This window comes from Planococcus citri, chromosome 1, assembly GCF_950023065.1.
Source record: "Planococcus citri chromosome 1, ihPlaCitr1.1, whole genome shotgun sequence".
Lineage (NCBI taxonomy): Eukaryota > Metazoa > Arthropoda > Insecta > Hemiptera > Pseudococcidae > Planococcus > Planococcus citri.
This window is the reverse complement of record NC_088677.1, coordinates 54943409-54959398: the sequence shown is the minus strand read 5'-3', so window position 1 is coordinate 54959398 and position 15990 is coordinate 54943409. Positions and strand designations below refer to the sequence as shown.

Sequence of the window (15990 nt, the reverse complement as noted above, 5' to 3'; positions counted from 1 at the left end):
TCTATGTAATTTGTTCGAACATTTTATAAAAAATGATACAAGACAAAAAAATGTGTAATTTTTTATTTATCGAATATAATTATCACCGCAAAAGATTGAGACTCGATGGTGTTCTAGTTACCTTCGTGTTGGTGACTCATAATCATATTATAGCGATGAACTAGAAAAAAGAAGTCTGAAAAACAATTGAAACTTGCAGACAACACTATAAACATACCTCGCCGAAGACAGATGGGTTTAAAGTATCGGAGACACAATTTGAATTTCACGATTATATGATAGTCCTCACGTTTTCCTTTATACATCGTATAATTATTTCAAGGTTGAGATACACCTCTCTTCCAAGATGTCAAAGTCCTGCACAAAAATAAAACAAAACGTAGTACCTAGATTATTACGTATAATAAGATTTTGATTTAAAATGCAAACCAAAATAAAAGTACGAAGAATTAAATGGTAAAATGCTAAGTAAGTACAATATATTTTCACAGATAATATGCATTTGGAAATTATTAATATAACGGTGATAGGCTGATACCATTTCATCAATTTCTTTCTTATCAGTTTTCCATGTGGACGTGACGAAAACATGGTGAAAAAAAATTTCACGTCAACGAGTAGGAAATGGTTTTAAACATTTTATTTTTAATGAAGTTGATTTATTGATTTTTTACAATTTTGTAGGAAATAGGTAATTAATAATTTTCTCGAACTGGGAACTTTTTCTCCCTTTTTTTTCGTAGCCTATGTTGTTCTTATCATGCCCAATACCGAAGTATTCTTGAGCATTCCGGAGTTAGCATTCTACAGTCTGTAAAAGTCGGGACGAGTAGGGAATAAATATTTTCCAAAACTAAGAAATTTTTCGGAAATGAATTTATCATCACGAAAAAGAAAGCCGATGATCATATTTTTTTATGATAAAAAACAAGACTCAACAAACACCACGAATTTTATTACCAAATAACGAACTAATCTTTCTAAATAGACGATGAAATTATTACGAATGATACCTTCATCTGTTAATTCACCATAATGTCATTCACACCCCTTTTTCAATTTTCGTACTTAAAATCAATGTACAGCAGACCAGACCACCCATAATAGGTAAACGCTCCGAAAACATCTGCACGAATTTCAAACAATACATTTGCGCACATGTGAACGCGATTTTACAATTCCATTTTTCCCTATTTTTTTTCATTCTTCGTACAATTTTGAACACCAAACACCACACCGGGAAATGGTAATTAATATTATACGACTAATCTACGGGATATATTTCTAGGAGGTCTACAATCGGATTAATATCCTTTACTTAAAATCAAGGTCTCGTTATAAGAAATTAAAAACAAAGAGGAAAAAATTATCATTGTGTTGCAAACCTATCATTTTGTCTCGGCGTTAATCTCACGGGGCTTATCATACGTATACGAAAAAAGATAAATGATCGAGAGTATTTTTTTTCGCCATCGTTTCAAACGCTGCAAAATTAAGATATAAATGTATCGAGTAATCTGAAACAAAGATATCTTATAATTCAAAGAATACAATTACGTTTGCACACAATTTCTAACCGTCGTCGTATAACAGAAAGTTATTATATTTGAATAAAATGTATCGATATATCTCTCGACGACAATTCGCAGGTATAATTTAGAAATTAAGATTATTACATTCCAACTTTAATCGATGGGTTATACTACAGTGAGGTTATTAGAAAAGTAACCGCGCGCTTAATTATTGGTAGGTAAGTAAGGTAGAGAGGTACATGTACCACCGAGAAATTCAACGTAAACAAAGTTGCCTAACTGAACATGACAGGAGAATGACTAGTGATTGAACGATGGATGACACCTACGACGAATACCAACACAGACGTGAACTACCTATAAGAATGAACTTGACACCGTGAAAATTCACTATTACGAAATACTGGAAATAAGTTATCACGAAGTATATTAAATACGTAAGAACCCCGACGATTAATATTCTTCACCTTCAACTCAACTCGACGATTATTAAAAAATTTTCCATACCGGTTACCAGGTCGTTTTGAAATGTATAACAACACCTAGACGATGAGGTACCGATCTTTGAATTCTTCGTCGAAATTCATCTTTACCTCGTCCCTCCGGTCTTACCGGATTAATAATTTGGAACGAATTGTATCGGTTTTCTTATATCATAAACGTTGTATCTATTTTTTCAACATATCCAACCAGACAAACGTACATTCATATATGAAATGGTACCATAAGAGGTATACTGAACGTTTTCGACGAAACCATTCCAACGAGATACCATAAACTATTGAAATCTATCGTTTTATCTGATTTACAACAATAATTTAAAAAATGTCGGAACACCATTAACACGAATTTAGTATTCCATATTTTAACTTGTAAATAAGTCTGAGAGCTATGTAAGTATAAGTATTATACCTACCTACCTACATTCTTCAGCCTATATACTTGAAGTTACACATACTGTAACCTAATCGAACAAATATTAGCTAAAAATTTTAATTAAAATTAATTTATTCGTTTAAATTGACGTTTAATTTGTTTGCTTTACAACAAAATATTCCATTCGAGTGTTCTCACCTGATCAAGAAAGACATCTCAGATAACATGTAAGTAGAATAAATAATTAAAATGTTTGATACGACCATGCCATCATCGGTTTGAAAAAGACAACTCAGCAGTCAACACCCCCTGGTTGATTTCTCACTTGCATTGTAGCTGCATATACGCCATGTAGGGATAAGTATGAGCATCCGAATGCCACGAAGAAAAAAATAACACCGCCACCAATGGGAGTACTTCTGGGTAATTCTTCTTGCTCGCAGAGAACGGCTACTTGAGCAGCATATTTTCAACTTACGGAGTCGCAAATCGCGAATACATACGAAGAAGCCGCTTCAATCGCTATTTTTCAAATTTATCAACATCCGTCGGAAAATGAAAAATGTCTACTTATATTATCATTCATAGTTAACACGTTTAAACAAGTACGAATGCATTCTCAAATTGATTACCTACGTAATGAGAAATGTAATAGGAAGATTCAATTGCAATGCAATTTTAATCACTTCATGAAGGAGGAAGGTATAGTTCATGTTTCAATTTCATAATCAAAATAGGTTGTAATTTTTTTCATTCGTAACTAGTTTTCTCTTTTCTTGAGAAGTATTATATCATTTCAAATGTCTGATTAATTTAAAAAAAAAAAAAAAAAAAAGGAAGATATGTTTTTATCATAGGTTCCTAATTACAGATCTTCCAACTTTTTTCTCGGTACCTAATTTAAAGAATTTTTAAAGTCCTCTAAAATTTGAAGATTCGTAAACTCTGATTTTAATTTTTAATTTCGATGTAGGTATCATTTCTCACAAGTTTAGGTATAGCTTCACTACTAAAGGCAACGTTTTTCTGAGTCTCTCTGCAAAATTAGGAAAAAAACACAATCCAAATTTTAAAAAGATGAATTTACACCTAACAAAAAAATGACAATCTGAATAATAAAGTTGCATATTTTAAAATTTTGAATTAAAAAAAAAAATCACACCGACATGTAAACTTGCACCAGCTGTACTTACCCCAAGTCCTCAAAATTTTTTTCAGATAAAAAGTAACTCCATCTAAAAAAAATCATATTGATTTTTAGAGGTTTTCATTTTTTGAAATGTCAACACCCTCGTGCCTCAATCACATCTACTTATAAAATATAAATCTGCGTCACAAACTTTTCCATAGATTAGGAGATGAAACTTTGATACCCTGTGTAGGTAGGCAATCGGCATCCACAAAAATTACACAGGTATATTTAGAAAAAAATCGATACCTATCTCATACTTAACGACTTATTATTTTAAATTATACCTGCTGAATGATTCGGAGGCTGTTCGACTCAATTCATAAACGCCGGAGCTAAAATGAATAACAAATATATTATGAATTGGTGATAAGATTCATTCATTTATTCGGTCAATGTTGAAAATTTCCGTGATAATGGGTTTTTAATGATTAATTTTAGTACAGTTGATATCACAATTATTAAAAGTTAACGATAAAGCAGCACGTTATCTTTTGAATTTTTATTCCACGGAAATTAAACGATTTAGGCATAATATACTTAACGTTGACGCCACGGTAATTAATTGTAAGGATAATTGACGAAACTATACCTACGTCGTGACTCGTCGTGAGCTGCGATCATTAGCTTCTTACGTACCAATGTCAAGGTAAAGAACGAAAGTGTATTTACCTCTTCACATACTCCGTATTCCGTATACTTGCTGATCGTAGATATTATGAAATACTTTTCATCCCTCATCACCCTAAATAAAACTTTCCAGATCAAATAAATCATAAGCTTAATGATTTTCTGTGAGAGAGGAGGGAGGGGTACTTTGAAGTTTTAAATCATTAGTATTCTTACGTTTTTGAATTTAGAATTTATAAACGGCATTTTAATGAAAAAATTATTTTATTATGGTCATCGCATCAACTTGATCAGTTCTAGGTTTCCAACAATTTCAACAAAAACGGTTTTAAATTTTAATAAAATTCAACATTTTTCTAATTTCTATTTCCATTTTTTCATCAAGCTATTTTTTTTTGTTTTTTTGTTTTGAAAAACCTTGACTCGAATTTTTGAAATAATTCTCGAATATCTAAGCTACTAAAATCATAATACGTACTCGTACATAGACAAACAGCTATGACAAATTTCAACTTTTTCATAATTTTTTGAAAACAGCAAACCAGCGTGAATATTGCCTCATCTCAACATTCCAAATTAGGTACTGAATTGTAGAGATAGGAAGGGGGAGCATTTTGCCCAGATTCCGATTTTTTTTACAGGTACCAAGAAATAAAAAGCTTCAGGTAAATAATCAAGGATTACTGAATTATTATCATTATCAATTAGATAGATGTTGAACTTCCAAAATATATTCAAAAATTCCCATCTTTAAATTTTTTCAAAATGTGCGCCTTTAGTTTGTATACTCGACAATTTTCCTACGAGTCAGTGTTTGAGGAGGGGAGGTTTTCCAATTAAAAAATAGTTACCTACTTTTCAAGCATTGTGAAGCCTTCAGCGAGTTTTCAATTTTCTCCAGAAATTCCAAATTGCTCAGAAGGGGCCAAAAATCAACTTAAGTACCGGTATCAATTTTTAATGGTGGTCATTAAATGCCTGTTTGAATTTTTGACGATTTGAAGCTGTTGGCTCGAAATTTCAGAGTTGCCACTGTCAGTTGAAAACTGAATTTTTTGGCCCATTTTAAAAACAACATCTGATGGAAAGTGCACAAAAAAATTGAAAAATTAAAAAAATAATATTGAAAAAAATTATTACGTAATAGATAAATGACCTCAACTTGGAATAACAATTTTCTCAGGATGGCTTTTAATATCAGCTTTGTAATCACAAAAGAACATACTTTGATATTTAAGATGATTGATATCAGTCTAAACAGCAGACATGAATTTTGGTCCAGAAGATATAAGGAAGTCTAGATTGTCTACAGAGGTCCCAAAATTATGTGATTCAATTTTTGCAATAAAAATAATAAAACGGAAAAAATTGATGAATTTGGTCCAAATTTAGGCCAATTGTGCAGTTGATACAGTATTGAAAAAAATCGACCGAAATTGACTGCTTAATGGAGGAAAGTTGAGAGAATCGTGAAAAAAAACAGTTTTTTTGTATTTTAGAAGGTCTTCCAGCCCCATAAAAAATTCTGAAAAAATGGAATGGTCACTTTAGGAGGGGCTGGAGGAGAAGTAGTGACCAAAAATTTTCATCATGGGTGTTTTAGACCATAAGGAATAACTAACGGTTACATTTTCAAAATCCCAAGATTAGACTCATTTCACCTATTTTACCCAGAGACGGTTTTTTTTATGATTTTAACATTTTTTTTCGCAATTTGCACAAAATGGTTTGAGAATAAATTTTTGCAACATCTTCACAATAAAAAAAAGTATTTTTCAAGCGCCCGTTACCCCATTTTGAAAATATTTTCTTCGATATTTTGAAATATTTAGTTTAATATTTTCCAATTACCTACCATAAATTTTACACCATTTATTTCATCTTTCCTTTCGATGAGATATTCAATTCTTCAAAATCATGTCAGCCTGTTTGAAATTTCACCGACCTTTGCGTTGAAAAATCATCGCCATAGGCCTACTCAGAACCCAACACCGAAACATATCCTCGTTATAAATCCCATAGTTTAATACATCAATTAGAATAAAATAGATAATGAATGCGCGGCCAATAACGCATAATATTAATCCAACTCAAACAATTGGAAATTCGCAATCTCGCCCTCTTATTAACACATCTATCTCGTGCAAAATTAAACCCCTTAGGGTATTCGCTCCTCGCTCGCGTCAAACAGATTACCCACGTTTGTATTCTTCAAACTAAACAACCAATTATCAGATGTCAGACATGGCCGATACATTTTAATTTGCAAATACAAATACTCACGTATCTATAGGATGTAAAAATGCAACCTCCCGCAATTTAATTTCAATAAGAAAAATTCGAATTTAAATAAAAACCAAGAGTAAAAAAGCACTCGAAGCGCTGATAAGCTGGTTAAGCGCCTGCTGCCTGCCTTCTTGCTTCACACATATGCACATAGGTAACCGGACAGGTAAAAATTCTCTATTCTCGTTTGCGATCAAATGTACTCCTTCCGACAAGGTATATAAGGAAGAGATTGCTCTCGCCGAGACCATGACATTGGTTATCGGCGATCGACTCGAATACATTGACCGCTAATCCACGTGCGTTTTTTTCTCTTCTTCTTATTTATTTATCGATTGTCAAGATTATTATATGATTGCCGGTATGATTTCGTTATTTCCTTTCGTTTTTCTGTTTGCGTTTGTGACTTGCAAGACTTTTCATCCGAATCAGCATTTGCCCGTGCAAAAGTATCAACCGCCTTTGAGGTATCAGCCTTTGCAGTACTATCCTACGTATCCGACTGCTGCTAATATACCTTATTATAGGCCATCGCCTACTAAAGAGGGTAAGATTTTTGAAAATATTTTCAATATTTAATAATTTGTATACTCGAGTGAAATTCGATTATTTTTTTTAAGAGCTCGTTTTATTGAGAAAATTTGTAAATATTTTTACGTAATTTTTCGAGGTGTTTTTTCTAAATTGTTGGATTCGTTGATCATTTTTATTCGCCATCTTATTCATTGGTTGAGTTTTTTTCATTTTGGAGTCAGAAATTGGAAATTATACTCAAATGTTTCAATTTCGTATTTTTCTAATATTCTGATGTTTCGGGTATATTTTTTATTTTTATCAGTTAATTTGTTCACTTTTCTGTCATTGTTGGGATAGAAATTGGAAGTGTACTTCAACCGAATAATCTTCCAACTTCTATTTTCAAAATTAAAAAAAAAATAATAAATGAAAAAATACTCCAATCTTTTCAAAATAGCATTTAGGTACTCAATGATTAAAACTAAATCACTTAAACATTTTATATCCAAAAAATGACCATCTTTTACACTCTTTACGCATTTTCAACCCATTTTAAAACCAAATCTTACTAAGTAAATTTAAAACCCAATTAAGAAGTTCATTCGTAGCATTGAAAAAAATACACTTCTAATTGCACCTAATTAATTCTAGAGTTCAATACTCGCTTCTATTTCCGTTCATTTTGAAAATACTCACTCACCCATCCGATGTAACGAGAATACCTACTTAATTTACGCGTATTTCCATAAAAAGCAACGTTCAACGATTTTCTACCACGAGTACCATTACAAGCCCACACGACTCGACAAAATCTCTTGTCTTTTTCTCATCTCCCGCTTAGTTGTGTGATTTTTTCTCAGATTTATTACCTCCTCGTGTATCCCAACTGCAGCGATCCATTGCGACCTCTCGTACTATATTTTCATTTTGAAGGATAAACGTCAATTTTTTGGCGCTGAGGTTCGAGATTTGATTACTAGGAATTCGACAAATATCTATTTACAAGCACGTTAGGTTACCTAGCGACATAATTCCGTGTTTTTATTCGTTCCGAAAACGTACCTACCTACTATGTGCACCTAGATGAAAATACTGGTAGAGTTGGCCAAATTGATCGAAATCCCATAATATACTTGATTGTTATTCAATGTTGTAATCATTTTTTTATAATGATAAAATTTGTATCCGAGAACATGAACAGAGGTATGTAGGTTTTGATGGATGAATAGATGGCTGCCAATACGCGTGTTTGACATTCCGCTATATGCGGAAGGTGATGCGAAAATTGGATCAGTTTTAATGCACATAACACGGAGTAATGTGGTCTATTAAATTGCCAAATTTTTTCGATTTTATATTAGGGTATCTTATTTCGGGCAAATACAAATTCGGCACATTCTCACTTCTTGCATACAAACTCGGCACAATGCTAGAAATCGCTCCCTAATGACACATACAAATTCGGCACATACAAACTCGGCACACAAGAAAAAAAAGAACGAAATTAACACATACAAACTCGGCACATAGGAAAGAATGAACCTCGCATTTAAAACGTGAATGTAAAAAACTTGTCGCACCTAACCTACGCATAAATACGCAAGTAGATAGGTACCTAGTTTAGGTACGTACTCAAATACGGATAATAGGGATAATTCTATGTAGGTACTAGCCTACTAGGTACCTAACAAGGGAGGTGCCCCAGGTGACTTCAACGATTCTTGCACCATTAGATAGAGGACATCGAATATAGCCTAACCACAAATTTTAAGCTGCTGAAGTTGATATTTCAGCCGTCCAGGGCGATTTTTCGATTTTCACATAAGTATCATACCTACGTAGCAATTATGAAAAATTGTCCAAAAATAGTTGGCCCAGGTCGCATACCAAATCCTCTCATATTATTTTGGCATTTTAATAGTACGTATGATGAGACTAACTCACAGTGAAATTTTCTACTGCTGAAGTTGATATTTCGGCCGTGCAGGACAATTTTTCGATTTTCACATTGCAATTTTGAAATAAAAATTGGTCAAAAATCGAAAAATCGCCCTAGACCGCTGAAATATCATCTTTGGCAGCTGAAAATTTGGGGTAAGTATGTTCGGTGTCCTCTATCCAATATGGTGCAAGAATCGTTGAAATCGTTGAAATCGGTGAATGTCACCTGAGGCACCTCCCTTGCCAGTATTGTAAGTACATGAATTAACAGAGTAGCTAGTAGGTACCTACTTTTTTGATAAGTATGTATGTACGTATCTGCCTTGGATGAAATCTATTGAGAACATAATGAGTGGATACATGTTCTATCTATTTTACCTATTTTACTATTTTCTAGCGTGTCGAATTAGTATGTAGGTATGTTCTTTTTTCGGTTTCGTTCATTTTTTCCAATGTGCCGAATTTGTATGTGTTCTTTTCGATTTCGTTCGCTCATTCTAATGTGCCGAATTTGTATGTGTTACTTTCGTTCTTTTTTTCTCATGTGCCGAGTTTGTATGCGTCATTACTGACCCCCTGGTGTGCTTACTTATCTTGTGCCGAAATTGTATATGCCCCTTATTTCATTTTGCGATAAATGTTTATAATTTTTTTGGAAAATTGTTTCCGTTAAATCATTCACCTACTTAATTGTTTTTAAATTTAAAAAAAAAAATACGTCAATATTTCTAGCAATGGAAACCTTTACAACCTGGCAATTCTGATTGAACCAAAATTTGACTCAATGTTGCCTAAAATTTGAATATAGGGATATTTTTATTTTCAAAATAGATTTTTGTACCAAAATTTATCCTACGGGTATAAATCGATCGCGACCAATTTCGAGCCGATCAAGTCTTCAACAAATGAAGGGTTCCTTTCCAAGTCGGCCTAAGTCCATTTTTTCCATTTCGAGAAAAACACAAATAAGTGTTTTTCTCGCCCTTCCGCTTCAATAATAAATGATGTGATTATATGGTTGTGAAGCTTGATCTTTCTGCTTTAAAGTACCGTATTGGTATTTTTTTAATTTTGCGTATTTTCAGCTCCAGAGCGCGTCAAACAGTCAGAAAAAGTGGACTTAGGCCCATTTGGAATTATCTGATTTTAAAAATTTCGAAAAAGAGCTGAAAAAACGCGTTTTTTAAAAAAAAATTCACGAATCATTAATTTAATACATTTCTGAAACAATTTCATGTGAAAACGCCTTCACTCGAAAATCGTTGAAAAACTTGAAAAAAAAACCGGCACAACTGCACTTGTATACAAATACTCGTAAAAAATGGATTTAGGCCACTTTGGAATAATCAGCTGTTTTTTCAAGCCGGCAAAACAGCGCTCCTGAGCGAAAAAAGTAACGCCAGGTGTTGGGACAAGGTGATAAAGGTGTTAACCGACCTGTACCAGCAGATGGCGCTGCTAACTCAAAAATGATAAAAATGGACTTAGGCCGACTTGGAAAGGAACCCTTCAAATATATGTATATTGACATTTTCTCCAGTGCACTGGAATTTCCCCCAAAAAGACTGGAAAAACTAAAAATCAAATTCTACCATAAATTCGTCCGGCAGCAGCGAGTTGATTGAGGCAATGTAAATTGCAAATTCAAGATAGAAGCCGGATTTCTTTTTTTTTTTTTTTACAAAATTTGAATCTATTTTTAAAAATTCTAAATCATACTGGAGAAAACTAAACTTTTACTGAAGACTTAAGATTGACTCAAAAATGGTTGCAATCGATTTGGGAGATCGATTTTGAAACAAACATCAATTTGCCAATTTCCATTTCGAAATTTTACTCCATTTGTAAGAAAGTAATAAATCAAAGGGCTATTTCGGCCATTTTAAAAATTCACTAAAAATAAATTTCATTTTAATGCCTCGAAATTTGGTATTGAGGTGTACCTAAGTGATATACTCTTCATTGAGACAAATTACAATTAGATTAAACCGGATGAGTTTAAACGTTCCTTTGATGAGCAGAAAAAAAATTAATGAATGTCTTAATCTTAACATCATTAGTCTACCCTTCAAAAATTATATTTTCAAAATAGCAATTCGAAGAAATCCCAGATGTGTTGATGATTCCTTATGTTATGTTATTGACAAATTGTCAATCATTTTTACGATCGTAAGCTAGAAAAAGACGGCAGTTATTGAACATATCAACATCTGGTCTATACCTTTAATGGCAATCGGTCAATCAATCAAACACACATAGAAAAAGTAAATTCACATTATTTTCAAGTTGTATAGGTATTATTTTTACCTTTTTTTCAATCAATAGAAGATGTGAGTGATTTCTATTTTTTCTCTAATTAAGTACCTAGGTACATTTTTTTCATTTCAAATAAATAAATATAATGGGTCGAATTTTCCTAACTATTTTTTCAAGAAAAAAAGTCTGCTTTAGTACATTTTATTTTTCTTCGTCTCAAGTCGAACATGAAACGCCGAAATAAAAATTCCTCTTGTCTGAAATACGTCACCCAAACCCGAATCAAATTCGTCGTCAATATCAAACATGCAAGTTCTTAGAGGAGGAGATCTGCAGATAAGATTCCAACTTGAAATTTTAGTTCACTTTATCAAGGGTCAATTTTTTATTTTGTTCGCATAAGTCGTACCAAAAGAAACATTTATTTCGTATTTGAAGTGTCCGGCAGAATAATGAAAACCGCACCTGTATTTAGAGAAGGCAACGCTTTCCAGTTAGATTCTTTGCTCTCCCTTTCGAAACATCATTCGTGTCTAAAACTTTTAATTCATTATTTTCCATACATTTGAATGTCCCTTCCCCTTTACAAGAAGTGATGTCTAGACCCAGGTTGGGTTCGAAACAGACGAGTGATCGATTCCGAAAATTGAAAAAATTTTGAAATTCGGTCAGTCATTTTTGAGCTTAAAGGGTTTTCTATAAACTTTAATTCCAGCTGAATTAATTATTACAAGACACGCAATGAGTACGAAAAATATCTAATTCATAAATTTAAAGATCCACGATCTTTCTACACAACTTCTAAACAAATAAAAATTCAATTTCTCGTATAGCCTAATGATATTTCATTGAGATGAATACAGATACCTTACCTACCTCCTCCCATGCACCAAGTATTTTTTCAGGTTATTGACAACCCGCATATGAACGAATAAAAATATTAACCTAATCGAGCAATAAACTAGGAAAATTTAGATGCTTTAATGTAAACTCTTATCTAAATTACGTCTTCGTCGGTGCAGACTAATTAACGGTAAACAATTAAATTCATCATTCCTGACTCTTGACAAGAATCTATCAAATCTAAACCACACGATGACATCTCATTCGAATTAAAAATCATTAACTTACACATATATTTCGGTATTCTCCACGCGCCAATACATCAGCATGTACCCTACCCAATACCTATTCATCCACAAAGGAAATTTAGTCGGCTCCACAGACTCCACAGACTCCACCTCAAGATCGATATCATGTAAAATCTGCCGCGTAAATAGGTTCGGTATTCGAATATGTTTAACAAAACGTTGGCAAAATTTTAGGTAGGTAAGGTACTTACAGGTACCCTGATTGATCTTTTATCGATCTTCTGAAACTGATTTTCATTATTTTCAACAATTTTGGAGCCTTTCAGCAGAAATTTGGAATTTTTTCGTCACTATTTCTCCAGCTAACAATGGAATCTCTTGAGGTGTCCGCCTCCGATTTGGAAAGAGCATGGTCTAAAACCCCCACAACCAAATTTTCAGCTGCCCAGCTTCATTTTTCGATTTTTGGCAAACGTTTGAAAATTCAGAATTGACTGTTTTTGGTGATTTATGATTTTTTAAAAAAAAAAGTACGTACTTGATCAGTAAAAATGATCAAAATAAGTCCTATATAAAACTGATATTGATTCCCCAAATCCGAATTTCACCATTTTCAGCCATTCTGGAGCCTCCAGCGCAATTTTTCAATTTCTCCAGAATTTTGAGTATGCTCCAGAAGGCGTGAATATGAAGTTGGGCGGCTAAAAATTAAGTTGTGTGTTATACTCGACACGTTTAACGAGTTTATCCAATTTTCTTATTATTATACGAAAAATTTTGAACGAAAAACAGGCAAAATAATTTTAAAAAACCAGACAAAAGTTTTGAAAAATTGAGTTCTTGCATTTTTTCTCAAGACCAACCAACCTAAAAGAATTCTTATACAAAAAAATTTTCAACAGCGGTCAGATTTGAAAAAATATTCAAACATTATTGTTTTTTTTTCAAAAGCATTTAGTATTGTATTCAACATTAACGTCTTTGAAACTTATTCATCAAAAAAATAAGTAGAATGTAACAATAAAGTAAACTTTTTCTCTACTCTAAAAATAAAAAGACGAAGTATTTCGAATTGATATTAGTCTACAGATAAATTTTGGCAGGGTGGGTGACCCGAAAGGCCGTTTAGGAGTTCTCAAAATAGCGGGAAGCAATTTTTTTGTAAAAATTAAAATACATGAAAAATGGAAAAATTCGGTCCAAATTCGGGTTAATGCGTGTAATCGAACGTCTTTCATGACATACTGGGAGAAAAAAAATTGTCGACCAAAATTGACCACTTTGGGCGGGAAAAACCTCGACAAAATCAATTTATTGCTTCCACCCAAATAAAAAATTCTAGAAAAAATATATGGGTTTTATGTACATCTAGGTGAGATATAAATACCTCAATATATATTTATATCATAATTGCACCTTTGAAAGAAATGACCAAAAGTGTCTTTTGAAAGCTAAAAATGCACATTATGCCCAGAAGGTACGCTTGAAAAAATTTCTAAAAATTTCCATAAATAACCCTTGGTGATGTCTTCCTGCAAGTTTAAAAACGATCGGTTGAAAACTGCCTTTAACGGTAAATTCCTAACTGAAATTGCAATCTCACCTCTTTTGAAGGGGTTAAAGGTGTTTGGCAACCTAAAAATGTTATCAAAAGAGTTGTGGACCATGAGGAACAACTATGATAGGACCAAATCACCCATTTAACCCGGCTATGCTCTTTCTATTTTTCTTTCTAAATGCTGCCAATGCAGTCAAGTTATTGAAGATCTGCTGTTTGAATGCCATTCAACACTTCTCGCTATAAGTTCGTGTTCGTCCATATTTAAAACGTATGGTGTTTATGTAATTTACACCCATCATACGAAAATAAAGATCGGCCACTCAGTGAAAATTGCTTTTAAAATTCCTCGATAGTGCCCAGTTGAAGATGATTACAATTTTGCACATAACTGACCAATCACCCTGTACCTATTAGTGCATCCGTAATCATAAGATTCTTCCTGTGTATTTTTGAAAAGGAGAAAAAAAATCGGTTAATAGAATAATAAATACCATTCCATAAGTGGAACCAGTACACAAGACGACACAAGAGTACAACCATCGTCAACATATATCGTATTACGCAGGGCAGGTCTGGTTTAAAGTGAACCTAATAGTATAATAGGATTTTATGCAATAAAAATATATAAGTAACCTACACACCGGTTAACGGAGCTTGATCAGCAGGAATTTGCCAACACACTCGCGCCAGCAAAAATTAATCGTACCTCGTTTGCGTTGAAAAAAAAAACATACACATATATTCAAATTAAGATGCAAAATTATATACGCAGCATTTGACCAGTTCACTCGAAGACGACGTAGGTAGGTATACACAGAGGAAGGAATACGATATCCTACGAGTATAATCAAAATGACTCTACAAATTGATAAATTTGTCAAGGTCCGGTTTGGCAATGACATTGTCTCAGGTTCCATCTATCTGCAGTACATGTCCTTAACCTATCCACTGATAAAGTCTTTATCTGCTCAATCGGTTGTCCGGTTTGTGCATATAGTTTAACCGGAGCATTATGAATTGCTCCAATTTTTCAACTGCACATACCCAAGTCGCATAACAAAATCTACAATACGAGTATATGACATGTAGCTCCAGAATGTATGTAATGTAGGTACATTATGAACTACATAGTGTACCTTATCAAAAAATATGCTAATGCGAATTACAAATTCGGTAACCGAAAGACAAAAAAACTTATACCTACATACATACATTGTATCTATATGAAAATAAGCGCACTATGCATACGGTACGTAGGCAAAATGCACGTGAGCTTATTTATAAAATGACATTCTCACGGATTAAAAATAATAAAAAATATATCATAATCTATAGCCGTTCGTGGGAATTGTGTAATAGTTTATTTTTTGCCGACTGGCTCTCACGCTGTGGGTAAGACTTATTCGTTGATGACCGCGTGTCGTTGCCAACTTCGATATGTTTCTTAAACGTTCGGAATCGTATCGGCCTATACGCGATCGAATATTTCCCAAAAGGTTCTCAAACAACGAATCACGACCTCAAAGGTCATTAAAATTGTTCGCATTCTAGACGAGTACTCGTATGCTAATAAATGCTGGCTAAACGGATACGGAAAATAAGAGTGAATTAACGCGACCGAGACGACACGATCACGAAACATTGCCTTATGTTGTGATTTTTTTTCCTGCCTCTTCTTCATCATCATCATCATCATCATCTCTCTAATTGCATATACTACAGTACGAGTATACATATACGTAAGTCTATACCTACAGGTATAAATCCATAGGCTGGAGTGTGCTGGACAACAAGTTGATCTTAACATTGTCGGATTATCATTAACGCCACTAACGTCCGTGCACTGTTGCTCTATGGTCTTTTTTTACACTGCAGTATAATGATCGCGTGTTTGGCGTGTACAGGGTGTCCCATTGATCGTGATGGTTGATTGCATTTTGGAATTTGAGTGTGTTTATTTACTGGAAAAAATTTTCACGTTATCGCATACATTTTTTTCATGATTTTTTGAAAAAATTGGTGTCTGCTGTCCAAGGAAAGTTTTAAATCATGGATATGTTTTTATGCTCCAGTTGACTCAATGTTTGGAAATCCAAATAAACAGAAGAGAAA

The 15990-nt window shown here is 33.3% G+C and overlaps 1 protein-coding gene across 1 annotated transcript in view; it reads left to right on the top strand.

Moving 5' to 3' along the window:
• Positions 1-6747: 6747 nt before the first annotated feature.
• The window catches only part of LOC135832852 (uncharacterized), a 41016-nt gene continuing 31773 nt past the window's right edge, over positions 6748-15990 (top strand). Inside the window, exon 1 of the mRNA XM_065346361.1 lies at positions 6748-7060. Within this exon, the coding sequence (XP_065202433.1) occupies positions 6865-7060 (196 nt within the window). The 5' untranslated portion in view covers positions 6748-6864. The remainder of the gene's footprint in view (positions 7061-15990) is intronic.